This window comes from Globicephala melas, chromosome 1, assembly GCF_963455315.2.
Source record: "Globicephala melas chromosome 1, mGloMel1.2, whole genome shotgun sequence".
NCBI lineage: Eukaryota > Metazoa > Chordata > Mammalia > Artiodactyla > Delphinidae > Globicephala > Globicephala melas.
Window position 1 is genome coordinate 54,983,533 of NC_083314.1, and position 27,386 is coordinate 55,010,918.

At 36.8% G+C, this 27,386-nt stretch overlaps 1 protein-coding gene across 3 annotated transcripts in view; it reads right to left on the minus strand.

The window, feature by feature from the left end:
• RABGAP1L (RAB GTPase activating protein 1 like) overlaps positions 1 to 27,386 on the minus strand; it is a 686,895-nt gene that overhangs the window by 286,796 nt on the left and 372,713 nt on the right. For all 3 annotated transcript variants that reach the window (XM_030875419.3, XM_060296102.2, XM_060296106.2), the window contains exon 14: positions 1,570 to 1,683. In XM_030875419.3, the coding sequence (XP_030731279.1) occupies positions 1,570 to 1,683 (114 nt within the window). The remainder of the gene's footprint in view (positions 1 to 1,569; positions 1,684 to 27,386) is intronic.

Genomic DNA, 27,386 nt, shown 5'->3' on the forward strand with positions numbered 1-27,386 from the left:
ACGTTTATAATCCTCCAAAATGGCTACATCAAGAGAAAAGAAAAAATAAAGAAGAGAAAGACAGGAGGGCTTCCCTGGTGGCGCAGTGGTTGAGAATCTGCCTGCTAATGCAGGGGACATGGGTTCGAGCCCTGGTCTGGGAGGATCCCACATGCCGTGGAGCAACTAGACCCGTGAGCCACAACTACTGAGCCTGCGCGTCTGGAGCCTGTGCTCCGCAACAAGAGAGGCCGCGATAGTGAGAGGCCCACGCACCGCGATGAAGAGTGGCCCCCCTTGCCACAACTAGAGAAAGCCCTCGCACAGAAACGAAGACTCAACACAGCAAAAATAAAGTAATGAATTAATGTTAGATGCAGGCTTGTGACATCCTCTGTCACATAGGGGAGGACGTAAGTCAGGCACCAGCAGATAAGCAAAGCTTTCAAAAAAAAAAAAAGAAAAGAAAGACAGGAGTAGGCAGAGGGCTAAAACACAAACATGCACAAAGAAGGATTTTAGGCAAAGTGTGCCATTTGCAGAATTAAACATCAATCCTACTTGGTTAGCATATGCAGGTAGTACTTTATAAGTGCCATTTAAAATAAAACAGTAAATATTAAATGATACTGATATGTGAGCATATTTCTGACTACCTACTGGCTAATCTTTGCTACTTAGTAAAAGGTTAAATTTGATTATTCAGAAACTTACTACCTAACTTGAAAATTAGCCATGGTGTTTGTTTTTTCTTCATATTATTACAAGATTTTTGGTGTCGTTCACTATTCATCAGCAATCTCTAGTGGAATGGCAGGTAAGGACAAATGTTGAGTATACCCATCACACTTTGCAGGGCATCTTAACTTTGAGGATAAAGGGCAAAACTTTATTTGATGGAAATTTTGCAATTTTGAGTCTTTGGCCTCGATTAGCATGGACAATATAAGTTAACGATATATAATGATTTGAAAAGTCATTCTTCATTTCTAATATAACTTTGAGAAATTAATAATCTGATAGCTATTCTCCACTATTAAACACAGAGCCTTTTTTATCCAAGCAACGCCTACTGAAAGTCAGGAAACAGTTTTCTTCCAGATCTACTAATAATGAGGGAGAAGAAAGATTTCAAAATGGGATATAAAAACTGCACAAAGATGTATGATGTGACATAACTCAGAATACATCAACAATATCAGAGAACTTGCCAGTATTCAAAAACAGGTGCCACACTGTTTCTTACTCTTGCCTACTGTCAAAAAATTGAGACAACTGCCACATTACCTTGTCAGATGAACAGAGTCATCAGGACTCCTCTGAGCCTTTACTGCAGTAGCCTGAGAGGACATTCTGTTCCTTTCCTGTTAGCATCAAAGCCAAACTGAGGTCATACTACACCTCTTCCACCACAAGAAGGCACAGAACATGCAGCCCAAAAGTCACCCTCAGGACTCAATACTGAGGATCTGGTAGTGTAAGTATAAAGTAGAGAACATGGCACAGTGCAAATCTAAAAATCTTTAATATGGATTCCTAAAATATAGCCCTATATAATAAATTAGAAAAAAATAAGGTGGAGGGTCCTACCTTGCAGATCTTGTACAGAGATTCCTGGCCATCTCCTCCAGTATCTTTAAAGTAATCATGTGCAGGAAATGTACGATGAATATCTCGAGTAATAACACTCTCCTGGGCTGAGTCCTAAAAAAAAAAAAGTAGACTTGGGTCATTAATTTTAAATTTCTTAATTATGAAAATTAATGTCAAAAAATTTCAAACAGCACAAAAATAGTATGCTGCCCTCTCCATAAAAAAAAAGAACAAAAAAAAAACTGCCTTCCATCCCAGACCCATAGTCCCATTCATCAGAGATAAATACTATCAACAATTTCTTTTGTGTCCTTTCATCCATCTATCTTTAGACTTGTGACTGTGTGTTTATGTGAGGGGGAGGGGAGGGAGGGAAGTTGTATACACACTTCTCCATCCTTTGCTTTTTGAAGCACAAATAGAAGAAAATTATCTGCTCTTTTCACTTAATGGGATAACTTACAGAATATTCTTGATCAGTACATGCAAATGTATTTTATTTTCTTTAATAGCAACTATTAAAAAGAATGAGGCACACCTGGATATGGACACACCATAATTTATTTAATATTTTCTTATTAATGATTTTTTTTGCATTTTTTCTATTTATATCACAAATAATATCACTAGGAACATTTTTATACATACATGTTCAAGATATATTCCTAGAGGTGGAATTGCTAGGTCAATAAATATGCATTTCCATTGTACCAACACATAATCCAAACAGTGGTAGAGTATGTGTTTCTCCGCACCTGCCCCAAACCAAATATTATTTGACTTTTTAATTTTTGACAATCTGATATGTGAAAACTCAGACCATAGTCATTTAAAAAATATTATCAATCTTTCCTCCCAATGGGTAATTACCCAACTCACTCACTTCAGAAAATAAAAAGCCCTCAAACCAACATATTAAAATGACATATGCTTTAAAGATAAATCTAGAGTTTTTTTGTTTTTTGTTTTTCCAGACAGATTCAAGATCCAAAAGTTCTAAGCCTTATAAAAAATGATTAATCATTCACTTGATTTTATTTTACTTCTGTCAATGTTTTTATCTGTTTTTTTAATCTGTTTTTTTTATCTGTTTAAATGTCAAGAAAATGGGATGGGACTACTTCTACTACTACTACTTCTGCACAACTAAAGAAGCATCAATGACTATTAATGCAAATTAAAAGTATTATTTAATGTCTCGCTCCCATAAAGACTTGAACAAATCCCCTCTTTCAGTTAAAATCAAGCAAAGAAAAAAAATGAGTTTTAATACATGAGTTACTTTAATAATGCTATTTCTCTTTCTCTCTCTAGCTGAGAAGTACATAAGAAGGATGTAGTTGATTAGCTCTAAGTTAAGCCAGTGCCTTCTCTTGCTGCCTTTTTCATTTCAGCTGCTATATCATGCTGAGTAGTAATTAGATCTTATATCACATAGAGAAAGGATGAAAACTGAAAAGTTCCAAATTTGCTAGCAAACATCAAACATATTACAAATCAGTCCAGAAAAAATTCTGATAGCTTACCGGAATGGAATGCTAAAACCAAATAAAAATGGAACTTTCAAAAAATTACCATAACTTAAGTAAAAGGATACATAGAAAGTTTATATTTATCACAGTAAATGTAATTTCTAATGATAAAGAAAACTGGGGTGAGATACGGGGGTTAGAATACGGTAAATAGAAAGGTAATGTATAAAGAGATATATTATGAAATGTACGGTTTATCTGGTCTGTTATGGAATCTAAGTAGGGGAATCTGGTACCAGGCAGATGAATTTTCACTGCCCAGGTTTTCTCCAACAGAAGGGTGCTCTTTCCACACAGTAAGTCTCCACTTACAAACTATTTGGAAAATTACCAATGAAAATTTTACTCCTCCCAAGCTGAACTATTTTAGGGGCAAACATGTTGAATGGTTCACAGGATATCTCTTTTTGCACTTTTTGAGATGTTGAGGGAGAGAAATCATTGGACTATATTCCCTAGAAACTGCCTACTCTACTGGCATCATGCTGTGTTTAAATGGTACCAACAGCCTGATTCAGAAAAAGGGAAATTGAGCAAAAGTTTCTAGGAAGTAACTTTGTATAATACTGATTAATTTTTTTCTATGAATAATTGAATCTTGTTTGTTTTAAAAAATAAAGGGGCAAAATCAAATGAAAATAAAAATCATAAACTTTTCTGTACTTAGTAAACTTTCCTTTCCTATGATTACTTTTAAATGCTTTCTACATATGTGTGTTTCTAGAGTTTTCTTCTTACATATTGCTCTCAGTTGGCTAAGGGAATAATTTCTGGAACTTCACTTTATTAACTAAATAAGCTATTTTGCTACATTATTCACTGATCCCTTTCATATTAGTGAAAGTTAAGAGGTACACTAGAGTCTTACAAATAGACTAATATGAATGAAATGGCACACTAGATTAGAGAAAATAACCGTGTTTTCAAAGCAAAAGCTAAAGTTAACCATCTCCCAATTACCCATACTGCTGAGAATAGGAACAGTATATATTCAGGAATCCACATCTAATCCCCCAAATTTACTCACTCAATCATTAAAGTATTTGAGTCAGGGAGTCACTAAACCTAACGTTGTAAAAGGAAGACAAAATCATTTTTCTCTTCAATATTCATTCCTTTTTTCTTTTTTAAAGACTTACTCCAATGATAGCTGTCAACTTTTACAAGAAATAAAATGAACAGAAAAGGACAAAAAAGAAGCCAAATAATTCGCCATCCAAATATCTGGAGTTAAAAAGTTTCATGGGAAAACCTTTTATAAAATATAGCTAAAAATATTTGATAGCACAACCAAAACTGATACGAGATCATTTTCTTGGAAGGTCCCCACAAGCAGTCTCCTTAAGTCCTGACAATTATCCTCGGAATGAGAAGAGGGAAGAATTCACTCTTTCATGGACAGCTAATTCACCAATATCTAGAGACTCACAACTTCATCCACAATTTACTTCCCATTAGATGCGTCTCCCATTCTGATCCTCAGTCCAATATGGTGGTTTAGTGGCTCTGGAGCCAGACAAACTCATTGGTTCGATTTCCGGCTACTCCACTTAACACCTATAGGATCTCAGACAAGTTATTTAATCTCATTAAACTCAGTTTCCTCATCTGTAAAATGGGATGGTAATACCAAATTCATGTTGTTTAGAATAAGATAACGTGTGTAAAGTGCTTAGCACACTGCCTAGTATAAATTGAATACTCATTAAATAAATAAATAAAAATTATTATTCACCTTTTATTTTTTTTACATCTTTATTGGAGTATAATTGCTTTACAATGGTGTTAGTTTCTGCTTTATAACAAAGTGAATCAGTTATACATATACATATGTTCCCATATAGGTCTGTGTCTTTATTCCTGTCTTACCCCTAGGTTCGTCATGACATTTTTTTTTCTTAAATTCTATATATATGTGTTAGCATATGGTATTTGTCTTTCTCTTTCTGACTTACTTCACTCTGTATGACAGACTCTAGGTCCATTCACCTCATTAAAAATAGCTCAATTTCGTTTCTTTTTATGGCTGAGTAATATTGCATTGTGCCACATCTTCTTTATCCATTCATACGATGATAGACACTTAGGTTGTTTCCATCTCCCGGCAATTGTAAATAGAGCTGCAATGAACATTTTGGTACATGACTCTTTTTGAATTATGGTTTTCTCAGGGTATATGCCCAGCAGAGGGATTGCTGGGTCGTATGGTAGTTCTATTTGTAGTTTTTTAAGGAACCTCGTTTCTAGATTTTTTGATGATGGCCATTCTGACCAGTGTGAGATGATATCTCATTGTAGTTTTGATTTGCATTTCTCTAATGATTAATGATGTTGAGCATTCTTTCATGTGTTTGTTGGCAGTCTGTATATCTTCTTTGGAGAAATATCTATTTAGGTCTTCTGCCCATTTTTGGATTGGGTTTTTTTGTTGTTGCTGTTACTGAGTTGCATGAGCTGCTTGTAAATTTTGGAAATTAATCCTTTGTCAGTTGCTTCATTTGCAAATATTTTCTCCCATTCTGAGGGCTGTCTTTTCATCTTGTTTATGGTTTCCTTTGCTGTGCAAAAGCTTTGAAGTTTCATTAGGTCCCATTTGTTTATTTTTGTTTTTATTTCCATTTCTCTAGTAGGTGGGTCAAAAAGGATCTTGCTGTGATTTATGTCATAGAGTGTTCTGCCTATGTTTTCCTCTAAGAGTTTGATAGTTTCTGGCCTTACATTTAGGTCTTTAATCCATTTTGAGCTTATTTTCGTGTATGGTGTTAGGGAGTGATCTAATCTCATACTTTTACATGTACCTGTCCAGTTTTCCCAGCACCACTTATTGAAGAGGCTGTCCTTTCTCCACTGGACATTCCTGCCTCCTTTATCAAAGATAAGGTGACCATATGTGCGTGGGTTTATCTCTGGGCTTTCTATCCTGTTCCATTGATCTATATTTCTGTTTTTGTGCCAGTACCATACTATCTTGATTACTGTAGCTTTGTAGTATAGTCTGAAGTCAGGGAGCCTGATTCCTCCAGCTCCGTTTTTCCTTCTCAAGATTGCTTTGGCTATTCGGGGTCTTTTGTGTTTCCATACAAATTGTGAAATTTTTTGTTCTAGTTCTATGAAAAATGCCAGCGGTAGCTTGCTAGGGATTGCATTGAATCTGTAGATTGCTTTGGGTAGTAGAGTCGTTTTCACAATGTTGATTCTTCCAATCCAAGAACATGGTATATCTCTCCATCTATTTGTATCATCTTTAATTTCTTTCATCAGTGTCTTATGATTTTCTGCATAGAGGTCTTTTGTCTCCTTAGGTAGGTTTATTCCTAGATATTTTAATTAAGAAGCACATTTAATTGTTTAAAAATTTTGGTGAATGTATATTTTAGACATCCATCTGTATTTGTACACTTTAAATAATGAAATAAACCACTGTTTTTCTTTGGATATCATGAACATTATGATTATGAAACCAATACCCTCTGAGCTTTCAGCATGATGATACATTAATGCATACACACCCTCTTCTGAATTTTATATCATGTATCTTATGTGTCTGAAATTATCCTTGTTTCTATTAATCCATGAAAAAAAGCAAAAGTGAACAATTATTTGGATAAATTGATGTTTTCATCAACTGATATACACTCTGGCCCCAGCCTTGCATATATTCATGCAAGAAAGGAAGATGTACACAAATATACCCAGAAAAAAACACTGGGAAGGACAGGGTATGGTAAAAGCTAAATTTGTCAGAACAGCTACCATTTTCATTCATTACTTTAGAATTCAGCTTCTGAGGATCAGAGAAGGGTTGAAGTCATGGTTAGGGACAGAACAAATGCCACTGTCACTATTGCATGGCTCCCTTCTGGACCATCACCATCAAGAAAGTAACTATGGGCAAAGTCCTTGAGATCACCTTCTATCCTGCCTAAGGAGGCATCAGGTTGGGCCACATATAAAAGCTGACCAGAAGCAGGCAGTAGTAGTGAGAGGTTTAGAAGAAAGTCTTTAAAGTTGAGTTTTACCACCCACCCAGACACACACCCCTGACACTACCATCACGTAGAAATGAAACTTCTATTTAGTTTATCTTTCAAGGATTTTCTTTAATTTCCAAACTGTTAAGTCATAAGTCAAAACTTATCTTAAAAAATACATCAATCCCTAGTGTGATAAAATCCATGGCCCAACAGAGGATATAATTCAGCTTGCTGAAGATCAGTTTAAAACCAACTCTAAGAGGTATGGTAAGTATCTCGATTAACTTTTGATCATTTTAAGTGGAGACAATTTATAGCCTGTTATCAAGAGTATTACATGAGCTGTTCTTCCAGTATAATGTATATACCCTGACATCTTTGTAATCCTCTTAATTCCTATTTGAAGAGAATCATCACTTACTTGCCGTGAGAAAGAAATGAATACAGCATTGAAGTGTCAAGAAGTATTAGGAAGACAGGTTTGGATGACCATACCTTATTATTTCTTAGGAAACAATTTCTAGGCTGTCAACAACTGGAAAGGTATTTCAATGAGGATGAGTGTTTTTACATGTGACCTTAGCACCAGATGAAGTATAAAAGTAATGTCCTAATAAACAAACTCCTTTGGCTGTACCCTGATTTGCTACATTTTTACAACAATGACAGTATCTTTTCTTATTAATGCCTATTTTCAAATCCAAACTATAACTGCATTTTCACTTTTCATCTACTATAAAATCATTTCAACTTTGTAAGTACCATGTCAACTTGTTAATGTCATTAGAAATGCCAATGGAGACCATGCGCAGCCACAATCAGTCATCAGATAAATGATTCAGAGCTTTAAAAAAACTTGACCTTAAAACGTGTCTGCTATTCTTACTCCACAGGGATCCTCCTTTAGTTCTATGTTGGAGCTAGATCTATGGTAAAACATCACAAACTAGTCAAGTTACATGTCCCTGAAAGCAGATGGGTTTGCAGTGGTGGGTCTGATTTATTTGCCTTGATGTTTGCCAAAAATCCAAAGAGGCAGAGATGAAAGGAGAAAACATAAAAGTTCATTCTAGTTTCAAACATGCTACTAAAATCACGAGCTAGAAACAGAAACACAAAAAGGTTGGATCATTGCCAGCCTTCTTTCCTTGAATATGGGGGGCAAATCTCAGCATAAGCAGGGTAATATGGAAGCAAAGAAATAAATGACAACTAAATCATATTGTTAGCAAGCTGCTGCCTGGGCATTGTACACATGTGCTGCCAAATGTCTCAGAATCAAAGCCTGACACAAAGGTCAAAAATATAAGCCATATTCTGCCTTCACCTAGAAAGAAATCTCTTAGCGGGGAGTAGCAACAATGAGAACAAAGGGCAGGGGGGAACAGAAGAGAGAGGAGAGGAAGTAGTGTCTTCATAAGACCAGTCAATATTCATGATGAATACCTTAATCCTGAAGTAAGTGCTGGGACTGCAGTGGGAAGTATGTGAATAGAATAAAGCAATTCTTTGGAACTAGAAGACTAAGAAGCATTGCAGCCTATGAGCACAGCCTGGATTTCCCAGAGATCCTATGGAATCTAGGTCAGACACCTCTCAATGATGAATATGTGGGGTTAGACTCCAAATGCACCTATAGCCATATTTGGATATGTCCTCATTCCCAGGGTTGCTGACCACTCATTCTCCCAAAATAAAGGTTCAACTGGGGTACTTGACAGTCTTGGAAACTCGTATCAACAGGCAATGATAAACTCTGCAACTCCTGTTAAAATGAAGCAGAATAACTGAACTCCATGCTATTATTTTCCAAAGTTAGATGTATTTCTGATTTTGCATTATTTTAAAATTATTAATTATAATTTTTATCAAAACAGCCCTTTAAACCCTTTTAAAATAAAAAATTTAAGTGCTACATATTTACTAACCATTGTGTAAAAATAACATTCTTTCATTTTTTCCACAAAACTTTAAAGAATGCTTCTGATAACCAGCATTTGATAAACATGCCTATTTTTGCCTAATCATTACATTTTATAATTTTATTAACTTTGGCCATGTATACACTAGTTACTGCTTTTATAGGTTGAATATTTTTTTAATAATTTATAAAACATTCTACCATTCCTTCAATCATTTTAGATGCTTCTGTTTGAAACTCTTTGAGCTCAATTAACCTTCTTGAATTGAATGACATAAAAATTGAGTGTACATAAAAAATTAAGCTATTTGCTGCATAGTTCAAATTTGTTCACATATTCAACACATACTTTTCAGAGTACCTACTAAGAATCAGACACTATTTTAGGTGCAGAGGATATAATTGTTAGCAAGCCAATGTCCCTCCCCTATGGACTTTATGTTCTAGTAGTTGAGGAAAAAGACATAAAAAGCATGTATATAATATTGGTTAGTGAAACGTACTATAAAAAAATAAAACGATAAAGATATAGTGAGGAATAGAATGATATTTCATGTAGAGTGGGTTTGCTTCTCTCAGTTAGTGTTCAAATATTTAGAGAAAAAGCATTATAGGCAAAGGTTCGGAAAGCATGTGCAAAAGCCCTGAGGTGGGAGCAGTATGGCAATACTTCTCTGGACATTTTCCAGCATTTTGCTAACCTTTATGTTTGCAGATGCCTTCAATGAATTGCTAAAAATAACTCTGACACTCTCTTGGATTAACATGGTTACCTCAGAAATTTGTTAGTATAAATTAGATTATTTTTACAACATGTTTTAGCTCTTATATTTGAACAATGTGTTCCTAGTTGCACCTGTCTGTATGAAAGCTTACTATTCAAATATTTATCTAACACTTACCATGTGCAAGACATTGTACTAGGATCTACAGGATCAAAAAGGCATGAGATATAGTCCATAATGTTCCTAACTTGCAAGAGGTTAAGATCTACTTGTAAAGACAAAATATCAATGGAAGGAACCATAATGCTAACAGCCAAATAAATGATATATGAGTAACGTTAGCTACAGGAATTCAGTAAAGAAAGTGACTATCGAAAGGTTCAAGTGGTGAAAGTGGGCTTCCGCGGGAGATGGAGCCTGGGCTGAGCACTGTAGACAAGATGGGCTCAAAATTGAAAGATCTCAAGAGAATACAAGTGTGGTGTGAGCAGAGGCTCCAAAGCAGGGAAGAACTTGGCATGCCCAGGAAATACGATTCTAATTGACTATAGAAGGAAATTTATAAAGGGCAAGTTGAGTGGGATCTAGAATATGGAAATGTAATCTTGAATGAAGACGTTTTAATCCTGCAGACAACAAGGAGTCATTTCATCTGCCATGGTCTTTGTAGTCAGATTTGTGAACTATTGTTTCAGTTGGGCTTCATCTGCTTTTATTATCTGAAAGAATTGTGTGTAGTGAAGAATCAGCCTTACCCAAAAAGAGAACTGGCTTTTGCCATTGGCTTCTAGGAGGTGATCTCTAGGCCCTTGCAAGTATAATAGGAGGTCTTTGTTTGCGTGTGGGTCTTGACCACTCAACAGCCTAACAATGTGACTTACCATGGGGCTTCGGGGCATGCAGTATTAGTTCTACCTATGGAGAGGCTGGAGACTAAAGGTTAGTCATGTGAGCAGTACATGAATAAGGCCCTGTGAAAACTCTGGACAAGACTCAAGTGAGCTTCCCTATCTGGCAATACTCCACACATGTCGTCACACACTGATGTCAGGAAAGCTACATTGTCCATGACTCCGTGGGGAAAGGACAAAGGAAGAGCCATGCTTGGTACTTCTCCTGGACTCTGTCCAATGTGCTTCATCCCCTGGCAAGCATTAATCTGTATCCTGCAGCTGTAATACAACGTCACCATGAGTATTACAGCTTTCATTGAGTTCTGGGAGTGCTTCTAGTGAATTACTGAACCTGAGGGTGATTTTGGTAACAACTTGACACAACTAGTGTTAGAAGCAAGGGCAATCTTGTGTGGACTATGCTCCCTCTCTAACTTTGAAATTGGTTAAATTCTAACAAGTTGGCCATCAACAAATATGAAGTTTTTCATTGTGGTATTCCCACCAGTAAATTTTCTCTATTCAAAGATATGTATCATTGTCTGCCTTTTCATCTGTCTTTGACAAAACACTATTCACAATAAAATAGTCCTCCAATACCATGTTAATTCAGATGACCTTTTAATGTAGAACCTCAAACGTTAAAAATGTTGGACCGGTGCTTCCCTGGTGGCGCAGTGGTTGAGAGTCCGCCTGCCGATGCAGGGGATACGGGTTCGTGCCCCGGTCCGGGAAGATCCCACATGCCGCGGAGCAGCTGGGCCCGTGGGCTGTGGCCACTGAGCCTGCGCGTTCGGAGCCTGTGCTCCGCAGCGGGAGAGGCCCGCGTACAGCAAAAAAAAAAAAAAAAAAATGTTGGACCACTATTGACCATTGGCCATCTGTTCAATGAGCTCCTCAAAAATCTATATGTAATCAGTAAAGACCATTAAATTAAAAGTAGGTCACACAACTGCTGATATGACCCTCTAATTAACTTACATAAAGGATCATCTGGAACCTCAAAGGAGAGTGAGTGTAAGTAAACAATAACTACACCCCCAAGTAAATGAAGTTACTCTATACTGGGATGTGGGTTTTGAAAAATCCAATTAATTTTTATATCAAGTCAGGTTACATAAAATTGCCATTTTACTCCTTTTTGTAACAGTACATGTTTCCATTAATATAAGTTTTTACTCACATAGGAGTAGGAGATGCACTGATCACCACAAGAACAATAACAAAAGAAATAGGAAGGGCTAAGAACAGAAGGATTTGTTCCTGAGAGACTATAATAGTTCTAGTTCTCAATTATAAAGGTCATTTCAATAAATTAAATATTCTAATTTAATACAGAAAGTGTAGAATAAGGTATTTTTTGGGTTTTTTTCAACTTTCTTTTCTGATACTCTACTTTGTTCATAATTCTCTAACCAAGAGGGTCAATTTCTGTTTCTCCAACAGACTTCTCTGGAAGTAGTAGCAATCTTTTTGCAAGAGGGCACATTTGAAATCTGATTAATCCTTTTTGGAATAAAGCCAAATAATGAGTAGAAACCTAAAGATTTTTATTCTGCACTGTTTTTCTCTATATGGACTCAGAAATGAGCATTACTATTCTAAGACTTAGAGGATCTAGGTAAATATATTCCAGCTCCTTGACACAGTATATTCCTTTTTTAGTTTCTTTGCTGATTCCTCCTCTGCCTACTCCTTATCTGATGGTGTTACATCCTTAGCATTGTTCTGTGCTCGCTCTTCATGCTCTCCCCAGGAAATCACATCCACTCCTGTAACTTCAACTACCATCTGTCTTCTCTCTCCTAGATCTTTACTAAAGCAGATGCCAAACCTTACTGATTATCAGAATCATCTGAAAATTTATTTCTGAACCCAGATTTCACCTAGATTTAATCTACCAATTCTCTATAGTACTTCCAGGCAATCTGTATTTTTAACAAAGATCTATGCAGCCTTGAGTAAAAGTCCACAAATTGTTATTTGGGAACTACTGGTCTAACAGACCTATCACTCCACATCTAAAACTTAACAAGTCAAAAATTCAATTCAGAATTTCCTATATTCTAATTCTCAGCAGAGTGAACTTCCATGTCTGAGCTGACATACAAAGAGTTATTCTAGGAGTCTTCTCCCTTTTCCTCTCTTAATCAATTTGTCCTTTGGTCTTCTACTCTGCTTTTTTAATTAACTGGTACCCGTGTCTGAATATCCCCACTTGATTGCCACCCCCAGGTAGATTACAATCAGTTCTTATTTATCTTTGTTTTCCTTGCAGCCTGAGACTTTAGTATGTGCTTCATAAATGGGTGCTGAATAAATCAGAATAAGTGAAGCAGGCATGGGAAATATGTATGTATTCCCTATGATGAAGAGACTCAAGTTTTATAATTTTTACTTTGAGTTTTCAATTCTGTTCTAACCTTATTTAGTCAAGAACAGTGACAAAAGGAAATAATTTGCACCAAAACCAAAGATGATGACAAGGAGTCATAGATTTCCAAATCAAAATTTCACAGCAAAATGCATACCAAAATCTTCTTGCTCCTAATACCAAAGAAGACACATGAAAATAATTACAGACATTATATAAACTACAAAAAATCAAAATGGATCTCTATCTTAAAATAGAAATTAGAAATTCTACCACTATTGGAATTGCCAAAAATCATCATTACAAAAAGCTGTTTGGAGTTTTCTCACTGAATTTGACGTCATTTTATATGAAAAGCCATAAAAGATAAAGACACACTCAAGTGCTGCATTTTTTAAAAAATTAGTCTTTTTACTTTAAAAGTGAGAGAGACGAATCACATAATTAACGTGTTTAAAACACTGCTAGAAGCAAATTACATTAAATATGATTTTTTTAGAAATCTGAAATATCTTTCATAGTGTACATGTTAACTCTTGCTCAATAAAACAGCTCGAAGTAGGGTCTTCCCTGGTGGTGCAGTGGTTGAGAGTCCGCCTGCCGATGCAGGGGACACGGGTTCGTGCCCCGGTCCGGGAAGATCCCACATGCTGCGGAGCGGCTGGGCCCGTGAGCCATGGCCGCTGAGCCTGCGCGTCCGGAGCCTGTGCTCCGCAACGGGAGAGACCACAGCAGTGAGAGGCCCGCATACCGCAAAAAAAAAAAAAAAAAAAAAAAAACAAACGCTTCAAGTAGTAGATTGAGATCAAGGTTAGGTAAGAATCAGGAAATTTTTTCCTATTCATTGTACTCTGGATTATAGTACTTAATAGGTTCAGGTTCTTTATTAGTCTTAATACCATATTAAATCAAAGGAAGATACAGATGGTACATAGGTACAATTTATAAGTAGTTCACAATATGAAAATAACTAATATTACTGCTCAGAGAAACCAAGCATTATTTAGGTCAGCTAGGACATATGTCCTTTTCTGGCACCATCACCATAGTTCAGGATATTATCACTTTAGGCTTAGGCTCTTTCAATGGCCTCTAAATCGTCCCAGAGATTTTCTCTCTTTCAATCAGTCTGCACAGTACTTTCAGGTTAATCTACCTAAAACACTGTTTTGTTGTTGTTGCTGTTGTTTTTCTACAGTATCACAAATGTTTTACTATTATTTTTGGTAATACATAGTTTTTTTTAATTGAAGTATAGTTGATTTACAATGTTGTATTAGTTTCAGGCATATAGCAAAGTGATTCAGTTATACAAATATATATATATTCTTTTTCAGGTTCTTTTCTATTATAGGTTATTAATAGATACTGAACATAGTCCCCTGTGCAAGGATAGTAGCTCCTTGTCGTTTAGCTATTTTACATATTTTAGTGATAAATCAATGTTTTGCTCCTGGGTAGCATTCAAATCCATCTACAGTATAGTCCCACCTGCTATCCTCAAATAGAAAAAAATCCTTATCCATTCCATCTGAATCACATCCCATTCCACATAGTTTCACTGTTCTTTCAAATTTTAATGTTTTTGTGCACTTTCCTCTGTCTTGGATGACCCTACGTCCCACATTTTCCCCTACTGAAATCCTGTCCATTTACAAAGGCTCATATCAGACTTCTTCCATGGTAAGGTCCTAATGATCCAAAGTGAAAAGAGTATCTTCTTCCTTTATGCTCTTATGATACCAACTTGTATATACTTAGATAAAACTTACTATATATTGCCTTGGGGTAAGACATATTTTACCTCCACTAAGCTCCTGGCTCCTAGAGATGGTGTCTTATAGTAACTCATGTAGTACCCTATGTAGTAGGAGCTAAACAAAAATACTTGTGAAATAAGTGATTCTATGAAAGGAGAAAATGGTCAACCAAAGCAGAAAGGCAGAGAATAAAGGAAGAGCTTGTGTTTCTAGTTAAGTAAAGGGTAGGTCATGCCCCACACTGAGCCACAAATGAAAGCTAGGTTGGGGCAAATTTTCTGTGCTTGGTCACTCACATCTGCCTTGTGAAGTGCTTTGAGCAGGCTCCTTGGGGACAAGGATTATAAAAACCATCATAAGGCAGAATGTTATCTGCCATAGCCAATGCCACGGTTAACATTTTTCACCCAAAAAAAACATAGTCTCATTGTTCAAAACCCTGCTTTGCCAGGGGATACTTGGAGATAACTTTGGAGCAAGTTATCACATTTTAGTTCATAATGCTAACTGCCTGATATACAGAAAAGAATCAAAGAAGCCTTTACACAGATTTATCATGATCATCAGAAAGCACACATTTTACCTAAATCTATCTTCAACCCAGCATAGGCTGAAATGCTTTATGAAGATGATGTAATGCTGCAATTATCTAAGGAGCCACTGAAAGCAGCGCTCTTCCAAGTTGGTATTTCATGCTATAGCTGTGATAACGTGTTCAAAATCACAATAGTAAATAACGCAGCCCTGAAACACGATAGCATGAGCCAGAAAACCTGCCACAAACATAGCAAATCTGAGAGCCACAGAGAGGGGAAAGGATTTTGATTCTTTAAACAACAAAGATATAGTACTCTGACCCAGAGTATCAGTCAAGAGGACACCTCTGCTTTTGCCACTAGAGGAATACCTGCAACTCCTAAAAGTGAGGAAAGAGATGGAGATGGGATGGGCTAAGTGAGGCAAAAAAAAAAGTGCTCTGGCTTTAACCCTGAACGCAGGTATCGCAATACCACTATGCCACTACCCCTAGGGAGATCAAGGCCATGTGGGCAAAGTTGTGGGGGCGGGGGGGAATGACATTGGAGGGGAGGAGGGCTCAACAATATTTCATGAGCAGAATTCCTGACTTGTTAGCTTTCTGTTTGCATTTTACTGAACGATTTAAGTAGGGCAACTACTACAAAAATCAGTGCCCTATAAAGAAAATGTATTCAATTCAATGTGCTCAGCTACAATGTGAGCTTCAGTTGTCTTAAAATTTCATGATTCCTCAAGGGTCAGAAACTACTTTGCTTTGCCCCAGCTTTAGGGTTCCCAGATAAAATATAGGATGCTCAGTTCAACTGCATGGGATTTAATATTGCATAGGACTTACTTGTTTATATTAAAAAATTATTTTTTTGTTTATCTGAAATTTGAATTTAAGTAGGTGTGCTGTATTTTTATTTCTGCTAAATTGGGCAGTCTTATCAGATTACTATTATCACAGTATAGGGAAAATCAATTCCTGAGTACTCTTCTTATATCATCTTGTTCAAGTTGCTTTCAAACACTTGGTCTAAAAGGTACCATATTTGATATAAACTAGTCACATTTGACTTCTCAAGAAAGCTGTGTTAAATTTACTTAAAAATTGAGCAAATATTATTTAAAAGCCACAGAAACTGTTTTGAATAGAATCAGAAAGATCTGTTCTAAACTACAAAAGACTGAGAGGAAAATGAGGACATCTAGATAACAATGGACAGACACCATTATTAGTAAGAATACTAAGCCTGTGAGGCACAGAAAAACTGAATTGATGACCTCGAAAATAAGATCAAATTAAGATATAGCTGAGGTCCCAGCAGACATGAAGGCAGGGAACAGATAAAGATTCCTCCCAGTGAATAGAAGACAAAGATGCTGAGAATGTTTACTTAGTCAACATTGTCTCTCCTCTGTTCAAATGCCAAATAAAGACCAATCAATTAACATATGAAAAGCTTTTCTGGTCTAAGAAGAAAGTGGCTTCAAAATTAGCAGAATGACATAAAACTATACTGAGTTTTTAGTACTGTACTATGCCTTATCAAAGGATGACTTATTGCCCTGGTATTTACATTGCAAATATTGATATGAAGAAGTATTAAGGCACAACTTGAAAGACTTGGTGGGTATGATGGCCTGGGGACAAGCAACCTTCACATACAACTCCAATCCAGAAAAAATTAAAATTTATGGGTTGCATATTTTAAATGATCTTTTTAATTAAAAAGTTGAAGTAAATAAATATTAGAAGCCATTTCTTAAATATTCTTATTTCTCTGAATGGTTTTAAAATTCCTAATTGAAATTTCATAGACCAAGTAACTATAGTATCTGATTATAATATATACCTTTGAACCAATTGTTAGTCTTTGATTATATTGTAAATTAATTGAAAAATGTAATTTTTCTTCTCATATACTCATTAAAAGAGAATTTCTAATTGAAAACAATTTAAACAGAAACTTCTTTAATAAAACACACACACACAAGTCCACTTCCTTTGAAACAATTTTCATCAGCTACTTTTATCTTTTTGGCTGCAACCAACTAACCAGCAGGAGTTTAGCTCCCAAGGCTCAGAGACTGACAGCCTACCATCCCAGCCCCTACCAGCCCCTAATGGGGCTGGACTCACTAAGGCTTTGACAGTCTCTGAAGGTAAACCACACAGACTGTGACTAGGTGAGACAGGGGCACTGAAAAATGCACAATTATCTTGGAAGTAGTTGATATTTCAATCAAAACCAAAACCCCTGAGACAGTCAAAATGGGAAAAATCTGAACTTTGCTGAACTTCCTTAAAATTGCTTCACAGAATATCCTCAGCAAATCCATTGCCTCTGGGCCCAGTATTCTCACCCCATCCAACAAGACCATCTGTCCTCACCTCTAATTGAGCAAACTTGACTGATTTTCTTTTATGTGCCCTACCTGTCCAGTAAATTGCCAAATACTCCTTCAAGCAGGAGTAGGGAAGTGTACAGGATCCAAAAATATATATATTGGGCAAAATTTAGCCCTCTCTGGGTAGAGAGAGTCCTGAAATTAGTTAAGGGGCCATAATTCATAGCTAGGCTGGGTGATGTGGCTCAAGTATTGGTCTAGAATCAATGCTGTCCAAAAGAAGTACAACACAAGTCACAAATGCAAGCCACATATGTAATGTAAAAATTTTGTGTAGCCACATTAAAAGAGTAAAAAGTAATAGGGGAAATTAATTTTAATAACATATTTAATTTAACCCAATGAATCTGAAACATTATTATCTCAACATGTAATCAATATTAAACATTAACACTGAAATATTTCACATTCTCTTTTTCCACACTGTCTTTAAAATCTGGTATTAATTTTTTTACACGTACACCATTCTGATTTGCTGCATTTCAAGTGCTTGAAAGTACATATGGCTAGTGACTACCACAAATGGACAGTACAGGTCTAAATTTTAACTCAAAAGCCACACTCAATATCTTCAATCCCTTGTCACAAACCTTTCTCTCTGCAGGGAGAAAAGAAAAATGTCTTTTGAGTGGGGAAGTAAAAACAGAAAGGAGGAAAAAAGAATGGCTATGAAGTTCTCAATACCTGCCTCCAAGTGTGCAAGTTGTAGGCCTATGATTAAACATTCCAGAGAAGAACTGCTTATGCTTTTGGTTCTGCCACTCCTGATATGCCAAGGTTTCTTTCTTTCTTAAAAAAAAATTTGTATATCTCCCCCTTTTTCTTTTTTAAAAATATTTTTAATGAAGTGTTGGACATACAATATTATATTAGTTTCTGGTGTACAACATAATGATTTGACATTTGTATACACTGTGAAGTGATCATCACAATAAGTCTTGTTACCACACAAAGTTATCAATTGGTTTTTTTTCCCCTCGTAATAAGAACTTTTAAGATTTACATTCTCAGAACTTTCAAATTTACAATGCAATATTACTGGCTATAGTCACCATGCTGTACATTACATCCCCATGATTTATTTATAACTGCAAGTATGTACATATTGATCTTCACCCATAACACCCACCCCCCGACCTTTCTACTCTCTGCTGACCATCATTCTGTATCTATGAGTTTTGTTTTGTTTGTTGTGTTTTTTAGATTCCACATATAAGTGATATCATATGGTATTTGCCTTTCTCTGACTTATTTCACCTAGCATAGTACACTCAAGGACTATCCATGCTGTCACAAATAGAAAGATTTCATTCTTTTTTTGAGTACTATTCCATTATATATACATATATATATATATGTATATATAAATAAAATACCTTCATTATCCATTCTTCCCTCAATAAACACTTAGGTTGTTTCCATATCTTGGCTATTGTAAATAATGCTGCAATGAACACTGGAGTCCATATATCTTTTCAAATTAGTACTTTCACTTTCTTCAGGTAAATACCCAGAGGTGGTACTGCTGGATCATATGGTAATTCTATTTTATTCTAATTTTAATTCTAATCTTTGTAGGAACCTCCATACTGTTCTCCATAGTGGCTGCACCAATTTACATTCCCACCAACAGTGCAGGAGGGTTCCCTTTTCGCCACATCCTTGCCAACACTTGTCATTTGTTGTCTTTTTGAAGACAGCCATTCTGACAGGTGTGATAGGGTATCTCATTGTGGTTTTGATTTGCATTTCCCACATGATCTTCATGTGGCTGTTGGCTATCTGCATGTCTTTGGGAAAATGTTTATTCAGTTCCTTTAACATTTCTTGTAGGGATAGTTTAGGGATTTTAGCTTTTGCTTGTCTTAAGTACTCTTTATTTCTACTTCAACTCTGAACGATAATCTTGCTGTTTAGAGCATTCTTGATTGGAAGCTTCTTCATTTCAGCATTTTAAATATATCATGCCACCTCCTTCAGGCCTGTGAAGTTTCTGCTGAGAGATCTGCTGATAGTCTTATGAGGGTTCTCTTGTATGTAACAAGTTGTTTTCCTCTTGCTGCTTTTAAGATTCTCTCTCTAACTTTGGACATTTTAATTGTAGCGTGCTGCTGTCGGTCTCTTTGGGTTCGTCTTGTTTGGAACTTTCTAGGCTTTCTGGATCTGGAAGTTTGTTTCATTCCCCAAGTTAGGGAAATTTTCAGCCATTATTTCTTCAAGTAAGTTTTCTTCCCCTTTCTTTCCCTCTTCTCCTTCTGGGACCCCTACGATGCAAATTTTTTCCATTTGATATTGTCCCATAGGTCCCTAAAGATATCTGTTTTTTTTGTTTGTTTGTTTGTTTTTTGCGGTACATGGGCCTCTCACTGTTGTGGCCTCTCCCGTTCCGGAGCACAGGCTCCAGACGCGCAGGCTCAGCAGCCATGGCTCACTGGCCCAGCTGCTCCGCGGCATATGGGATCTTCCTGGACCGGGGCACGAACCTGTGTCCCCTGCATCGGCAGGCGGACTCTCAACCACTGCGCCACCAGGGAATCCCAAGCTATCTGTTTTTTAAATGCTTTTTTCTTTTTGCTGTTCTGTTTGGGTGAGTTTCACTGCTCTGTCTTCCAGATCACTGCTTTTTTCTCTGCTTCATCTGGTGTGCTGCTGAACCCCTCTAGTGTATTTTTTAGTTCAGTTACTATATTATTTGTGAGTCCTGTTTGATACATTCTAATATTTTCTATCTCTTTATTGAAGTTCTCTCTGTTCATCCATTCTTCTCCCAAGTTTGGTGACCATTCAAACATCTTTATAACCATTGATTTGAACTCTTTATCAGGCAAATTACTTCTTTTTGTTTCATGAAGGTTTTTTTCTGGAGTTTTATCTTGCTCTTTTGTTTGGAATATATTCCTCTGTTTCCTCATTTTGCTTGACTCTATGTTTGCTTCTACATGACAAGTGAAACAGCTCTCTCTCCTGTCTTGAAGGCGTGGCCCCATGCAGGAGATGAACCTTACTGTTTAACCTTGTCCTAGTTTCTGGATGTCTCTCTAACTATCTCTCGTATTGTTTCAGATCTGTGCGGCCCAGAAACACAACCCCCCCTTGGTCACCAGAGCCCAGGGTTCAACGGGCATCCCTAGGGTGGGCTGCACATACGTGCTCGCCTTGGGAGGGTCATGGAGGGGTGGGGCACTTGCCTGCTGCTTCTGGCAGGGCATAGCAGCAATGAAGTGAGGCAAGCAGCAGCAGCTTAGAGTGAGAGTGCAAAAATGGCTCCTACCAGCACCAGCACTAACAAGGTAGAAGGAAAACATAAAATATGGTGCTTGCAAATGCCTCTGTCCCTGGAGAGAATTCCAGTGGGCTTTTGCCCCTCTGACAGACACTGTAAGATTAGCAAATGAATCTCCTCATATGGTCTAAGATCTTTTCACACTGTTGCTTTTACACTGGGACCCCAGGTGAGTGAATTTACATGTGAACCCTTTAAAAGCAGAATCTCCATTTTGTACAGTCCTGTGGTTCTCCTGGACATAAGCCCTGTGGTTTTCAAAGCCAGACATTTTGGGACTCCTCTCTCCAGTGCAGGTCTCAAGGGTTGGGGTGCCTGATGTGGGCACAAACCCCTTTCTCCTCAGGGAAAAGTTCCATATTTGTGAGATCCTTTCCAATTATGGGTCACTGTACCTGGAGTGGGAGTTTTGGTGAGACTGCATCTCTGCTTCTCCCTACCCATCTCAATGTGGCCCTTTTATCCTTCATTCTGAATAAACAAAGTTTAGTTCTCGGGTTTTTTTTCAGAGGTAAGTGTTCCATATGTAGCTATAGTTTTGCCGTGTCTGTGAGAGCAGGTCAGTTCAGGATCTTCCTATGCCTCCATCCTGAAGCTCTCCTCTGCCAAGGTTTCTTATGAAATGGCTAAGCCCATTACCAAGAACAATGTTTCTTAGCCATACTTCCATATGGGATATAATTAACTAGGATTTATCCTACCATCCTGGACTAACAGATAAACACCAGTAAAAAGTATAAACAGGGACATGGTCTTAAACATTTTCTATAGGCCTTGGCTTCAAAGAACTTCACAGAAGATGTGAAAATCTCAGAGATAACTGCTTCCGGTACTGTCAAAAATTATGGAAGCAAGCTTAATTAACCCTGTATTGAGAGAGTATTGACCTAATTATGTTGACACTGCCTGAATTCTCTATTTAAGGAGGGAGAATGCTTACAGGCTAGATTACCAAAGTCCATTTTGGGGCTTTTGTTTTTTTCCAAGTCTCTCAATCTTCTTTAGGCACAATAAAGAACAGCATTAAAGAAGACCCTTCACAATGGAATGCCCTTTTCTGAACGTGTATGGTACTGAAAAAATTTAGGCTTTAAAGCCACCTGCAAACTATATAATCTTGGACAAGTTACTTAATGGCTCTAACCTTTGTTTTCTTCATCCTCACTACTCCCCCAACAAAATAATGATGCTAATTCTAATTTTCAGAATTTTTTAAGATTAGATATTGCATATGCCAATCGTAGTACCTGGCACATAACAGGCATTCAACTCATGGTGGATATCATTAAGCCTGAAATTCTTTTGCTTTTTTCCTATAGCATGAGGGCAGTAATTCTAGCACCTGGAAGGTGGGTAACTGCTGAAAGCTTCTGATGCTACCCGGCAAGCAGATCATACCCAAGACTTCTAAGACAGAGTCATGGTGAACAGACTGGGGGTTAGCAAATACATGGCCATCCTTGGAGCTAGCTTCTCCAGGAGCCATGGGAACTTTAAATCTCTATTTCTGAATCATGATAATGATCTAATACTCAGTGTGGTGGGTCAAAATCAGAATTAAAAGAAAAAGGGAAATAGTAAATACCACAGTGCATCTCATAGAATCATTTCTGAAAACTGTTGCTTCTGACAGACAAACATATTGGGGTGGCCAAAAAGTGCCTTCAGTTTTTAAGTAAAAATAAAAGACACATTTCTCATTTTCACTGAGAACTTTATGGAACAATGTATTCACCCTTCTGTTCCATTACCTTCTGCCATTTTTCAGGCAACTTCATAATTCCATCTTCCCAAAACTTTTTACTTTTTGAGCAAAGAACTGTTCCAGGTGCCTTTTACAGTCTTCCTGGGAATTGAAATTTTTTCCATTAAGAGAATGCTATAAAGACTGAAATAAAAGGAAATCCGAAGGTGCAGTATCTGGTGAATACGGTGGGTGAATCAGAACTTCCCAGCCAAGCTGTAACAGTTTTTGCCTGGTCATCAAAGAAACATGTGGTCTTGCGTTATATTGATGGAAGATTCTGAGTTTTCTGTTGACCAATTCCAGACGCTTTTCATCGAGTGCCGCTTTCAGTTGGTCTACCTGGGAGCAGTGCTTGTTGGAATTAATCGTTCGGTTTTCTGGAAGGAGCCCTTAATAGAGGACTCCCTTCCAATCCCACCATATACACAACATCACCTTCTTTGGATGAAGACCAGCCTTTGGTGTGGTTGGTGGTGGTTCATTTAGCTTGCCCCACAATCTCTTCCGTTCCACATTATTGTACAGTATCCACTTTTCACCCTCCATCACAATGTTTTAAAAACAGAACGTTTTCATTAAGTTTAAGTACAGAATCACAGGCAGAAATATGGTCAAGAAGGGGTTTTTTTGCTTATATGTAGAACCCAAACATCAAAGTGATTAACATAACCAACTGGTGCAAAGGATTTTCAATGCTTGATTTGGATATTCTGAGTATGTTGGCTATCTCCCGTGTGGTATAACGTTGATTTTTCTCAATTAATGTATCGATTTGATCGCTATCAACTTCAACTGGTCTACCTGACCATGGAGCATTGTCCAGCAAGAAATCTCCAGCCTGAAACTTCACAAACCACTTTTGACACGTTCAATCAGTCACAGCACCTTCTCCATACACTGCACAAATCTTTCTTTGCACTTCGGTTCCGTTTTTACCTTTCTTGAAATAATAAAGCATAATATGCCAAAAAATGTTTTTCTTCTTCTTCCATCTTCGATGTTAAAATGGCTACACAAAAATTCACCAATTTTGATGTCTTTTAAATGCACGCTGATATGACAGTTGTCACATACAATCTAACAAAATGGTTTTGAATGAAGTTAGAGACAACTAAGTGTTACTAGAGCCATCTTATGGAAAAAAACCAAACAAACATTTTGGCCAACCCAATAGATGTATATATGGGGAGGGTGAAGAATGTTTGACTACCACTGCCTTAGAACACACTAGGATTTCAAGGAGCCCTGAAATTTTTTAATTCTAAGGAGATATAAATAAGCAGGAAAGAAGAACACCTAACTCCTTTGAAAAGGAATTTTTAGGGCAACCGTGAGAGCTGCCAAATATGGGGCTCTAAAACATGGATACTGGGATAAGGATATTACAATCCTAGCTTCAATCCATATGGCTGTGTTAAGATCAACTACCCTCAAATGACTATAGAACAAAGCATAGCTGGTTAGCTAGATGATATAAACTCTTCATTGAGTAAGACATGCTCAGTTTTTCTTAATGGCTGTTTTTTTTTAAAAGCATTTGGGAAATAAACAAGTTAAGGCTCTAGTGAAAGGAATTTTTCTGACTTTATAAATAGAATCTGATATAAATCCTTTTTGTGTATGGGATTGGAGATTTACATAATTTGAGAATACTAATGTGTATAATATAGATGCTATAGTTTGCAATGCTATTTTTGGTTATGAAAAGAAAAACCAACCTGGATTTATAAAGCACATGTGATTTTTTTAAAATGAAGTACCATGGATTGGAAATGTTAGATAAAAGAAAAACTTTCTAGCATTAAGACAGAAAAGAATTAAGGAAAGTAAGTTTATCTGTTATAAAGTGAACTCTATCTTATCTCCAAAGAAACCCTCCTTCAAACACCTTATGGATTCTACCCTCAACACTCCACTGAAACTGCTCATTAAGGTTGCACTGACCTCAAAATTGTCAAGCACAAAGGACAATTTTCAGTGTTCATACTGTGTGAAGTGGACAGCATTTAGGAAACCTAACTACTCCTTCCCTTTTTGTGTGTGTGATGAGAACTTTTAAGATCTACTCTCTTAGCAATCTTTAAATATACAATTTACTATTATTAACTATAGTCACCATGCTGTACATTACATCTCCAGTACTTATTTATTTTATAAACCATTCCTTTTTTCTTGAACCTCTTCCCCTACAGGCTCCTGAATACCTCTTCACTGATTTTCCTCTCATCTCTTTACAGCTTCTCAGCCACTTTTGCCAGCAACTCTTCTTCTATAAAATTCATATATATTCTCAGCCCCTTTTTCTTCTTAACCAACACTGTCCTTTTGTGGTTTTGTACATACAAAGCCTCAACTTTAAGCCATTCACTAATGATTTTCAAATTATGTCCCCAGGCTTCAGACCTACATTTTAAATTGCCTACTGCGCATCTCCTCCTGGTTGCCCCGCAGGCACCTCAAACTCTGTGTGGTAAAAAACAAACTCAGCATCTTTTTCCAAAAGTATTCTTTTCCCTCTCATATTCCTGCCCCCTTGGGGTGAAAGGCACCAATCTCCATTTAGTCCCCCAAAGCAAAAATCTGGGAGTCCTCACAGATGCGTCCTCCTTTATGACTGTTATTGTCAAGATCAATTACAAAGCCCTATCTGTTCTTTCTCATTATTGACCCTCAAATCCATGATCATTTTATTTTCATTTCTATTGCTCCTTATTTCAGTACCTGAGCTTCCTCTCCCTAGAATATTATAACTTGTTTTCTTGTGAAAATAGATTTATTGAGATAGAATTGACTTACCAAAAATTCACCATTTAAAACATGCAATTCAACAGTGTTTAGTATATGCACAGAGTTGTGCAAACATCACCACAGTCTAAGTTTAGAACATTTTCACACCCCCCAAATAAACCTCACACCATTTAGTCGTCACATCCCATTTGCCCCATCCCTCTTAGCCCTAGGCAACCTATACTTTATGTCTCTATAAGTTTCCCTATTCTGGATATTTCATATAAACAGAATCATACAATATATGGTTTTTTGTGACTGATTTTTTTCACTTAGCATGTTTTCAACGTTCATTCCTGCTGAAGCGTGTCCCAATACTTCATTCCTTTTTACTCCTGAATAATATTCCATTGTATGGATATACCACATTTTCTTTATCCATTCCTTCCTTTATAGACATGTGGGATATTTCTACTTTTTGGCTCTTATGAGTAATCCTGCTACGAACATTTGTGTGCAAGTTTTTGTGTTAACATATTTTCAGTTCTCTTGAGAATATATCTAGAAGTGGAATTGCTAGGTCATATGGTAATTCTCTACCTAACTTTTTGAGGAACTACCAGACAGTTCTACAAAGCAGCTGCAGCATTTTTAAATGCCCACCAGCAGTGTATGACGGCTTCAATTTCTCCACACTTAACTTTTTGATTATAGCTACCCTAGTGGGTATGAAGTGGTATCTCAGTGTCTTTGATTTGCATTTCTCTCATAGCTAATGATCTGGGGCATCTTTTCATGTGCTAGTTGGCCATTTGTATATCTTCCTTGGAGAAATATCTATTGAAATCCTTTACCCATTTTTCAACTGGGTTGTCATTTTATGATTAGGTTGAAAGAGTTCTTTTCATATTCTGGTTACTAGATCCTTATCAGATATATGATTTGCAAAGGTTTTCTTCCATTCTGGGTTGTCTTTTCACTTCCTTGGTAGTGTCCCTTGATGTACAAAAGTTGTAAAACTTGGTGAAGTCAAATTTATCTTTCTTTCTTCTGCTGCTTGTGCTATTAGTTTTATATGTACTAAAAAACCATTGTCAAATCCAATGTCATGAAGATTTATCCCTATGTTTTCTCCTAAGAGTTTTATAGTTTTAGCTTTTACTTTTAGGTCTTTGATCTATCTTCAGTTAATTTTTATATATGATGGGAGGTAGGGTCCTATTATTTTAACCTCACTACCAAACTTTGGTCTTGCTGCCAAAATGATTTTCCTTAAAAGAAAACAAACAATTTTTTCTATTCCATCATCACGTAATTAAAATCTCTAAATGGCCATGTCGTATCATTTTTTTTTAAACATCTTTATTGGAGTATAATTGCTTTACAATGGTGTGTTAGTTTCTGCTTTATAACAAAGTGAATCAGCTACACATATACATCTGTTCCCATATCTCTTCCCTCTTGCATCTCCCTCCCTCGCACCCTCCCTATCCCACCCCTCTAGGTGGTCACAAACCACCGAGTTGATCTCCCTGTGCTATGCGGCTGCTTCCCACTAGCTATCTATTTTACGTTTGGTAGTGTATATATGTCCATGCCACTCTCTCACATTGTCACAACTTACCCATCCCACTCCCCATATCCTCAAGGCCATGCTCTAGTAGGTCTCTGTCTTTATTCCCGTCTTACCCCCTAGCTTCTTCATGACCTTTTTTTTTTCCCTTAGATTCCATATATATGAGTTAGCATATGGAATTTATTTTTCTCTTTCTCACCTACTTCACTCTGTAGGACAGACTCTAGGTCCATACACCTCACTACAAATAACTCAATTTCGTTTCTTTTTATGGCTAAGTAATATTCCATTGTATATATGTGCCACATCTTTATCCATTCATCTGTTGATGGACACTTAGGTTGCTTCCATGTCCTATTGTAAATAGA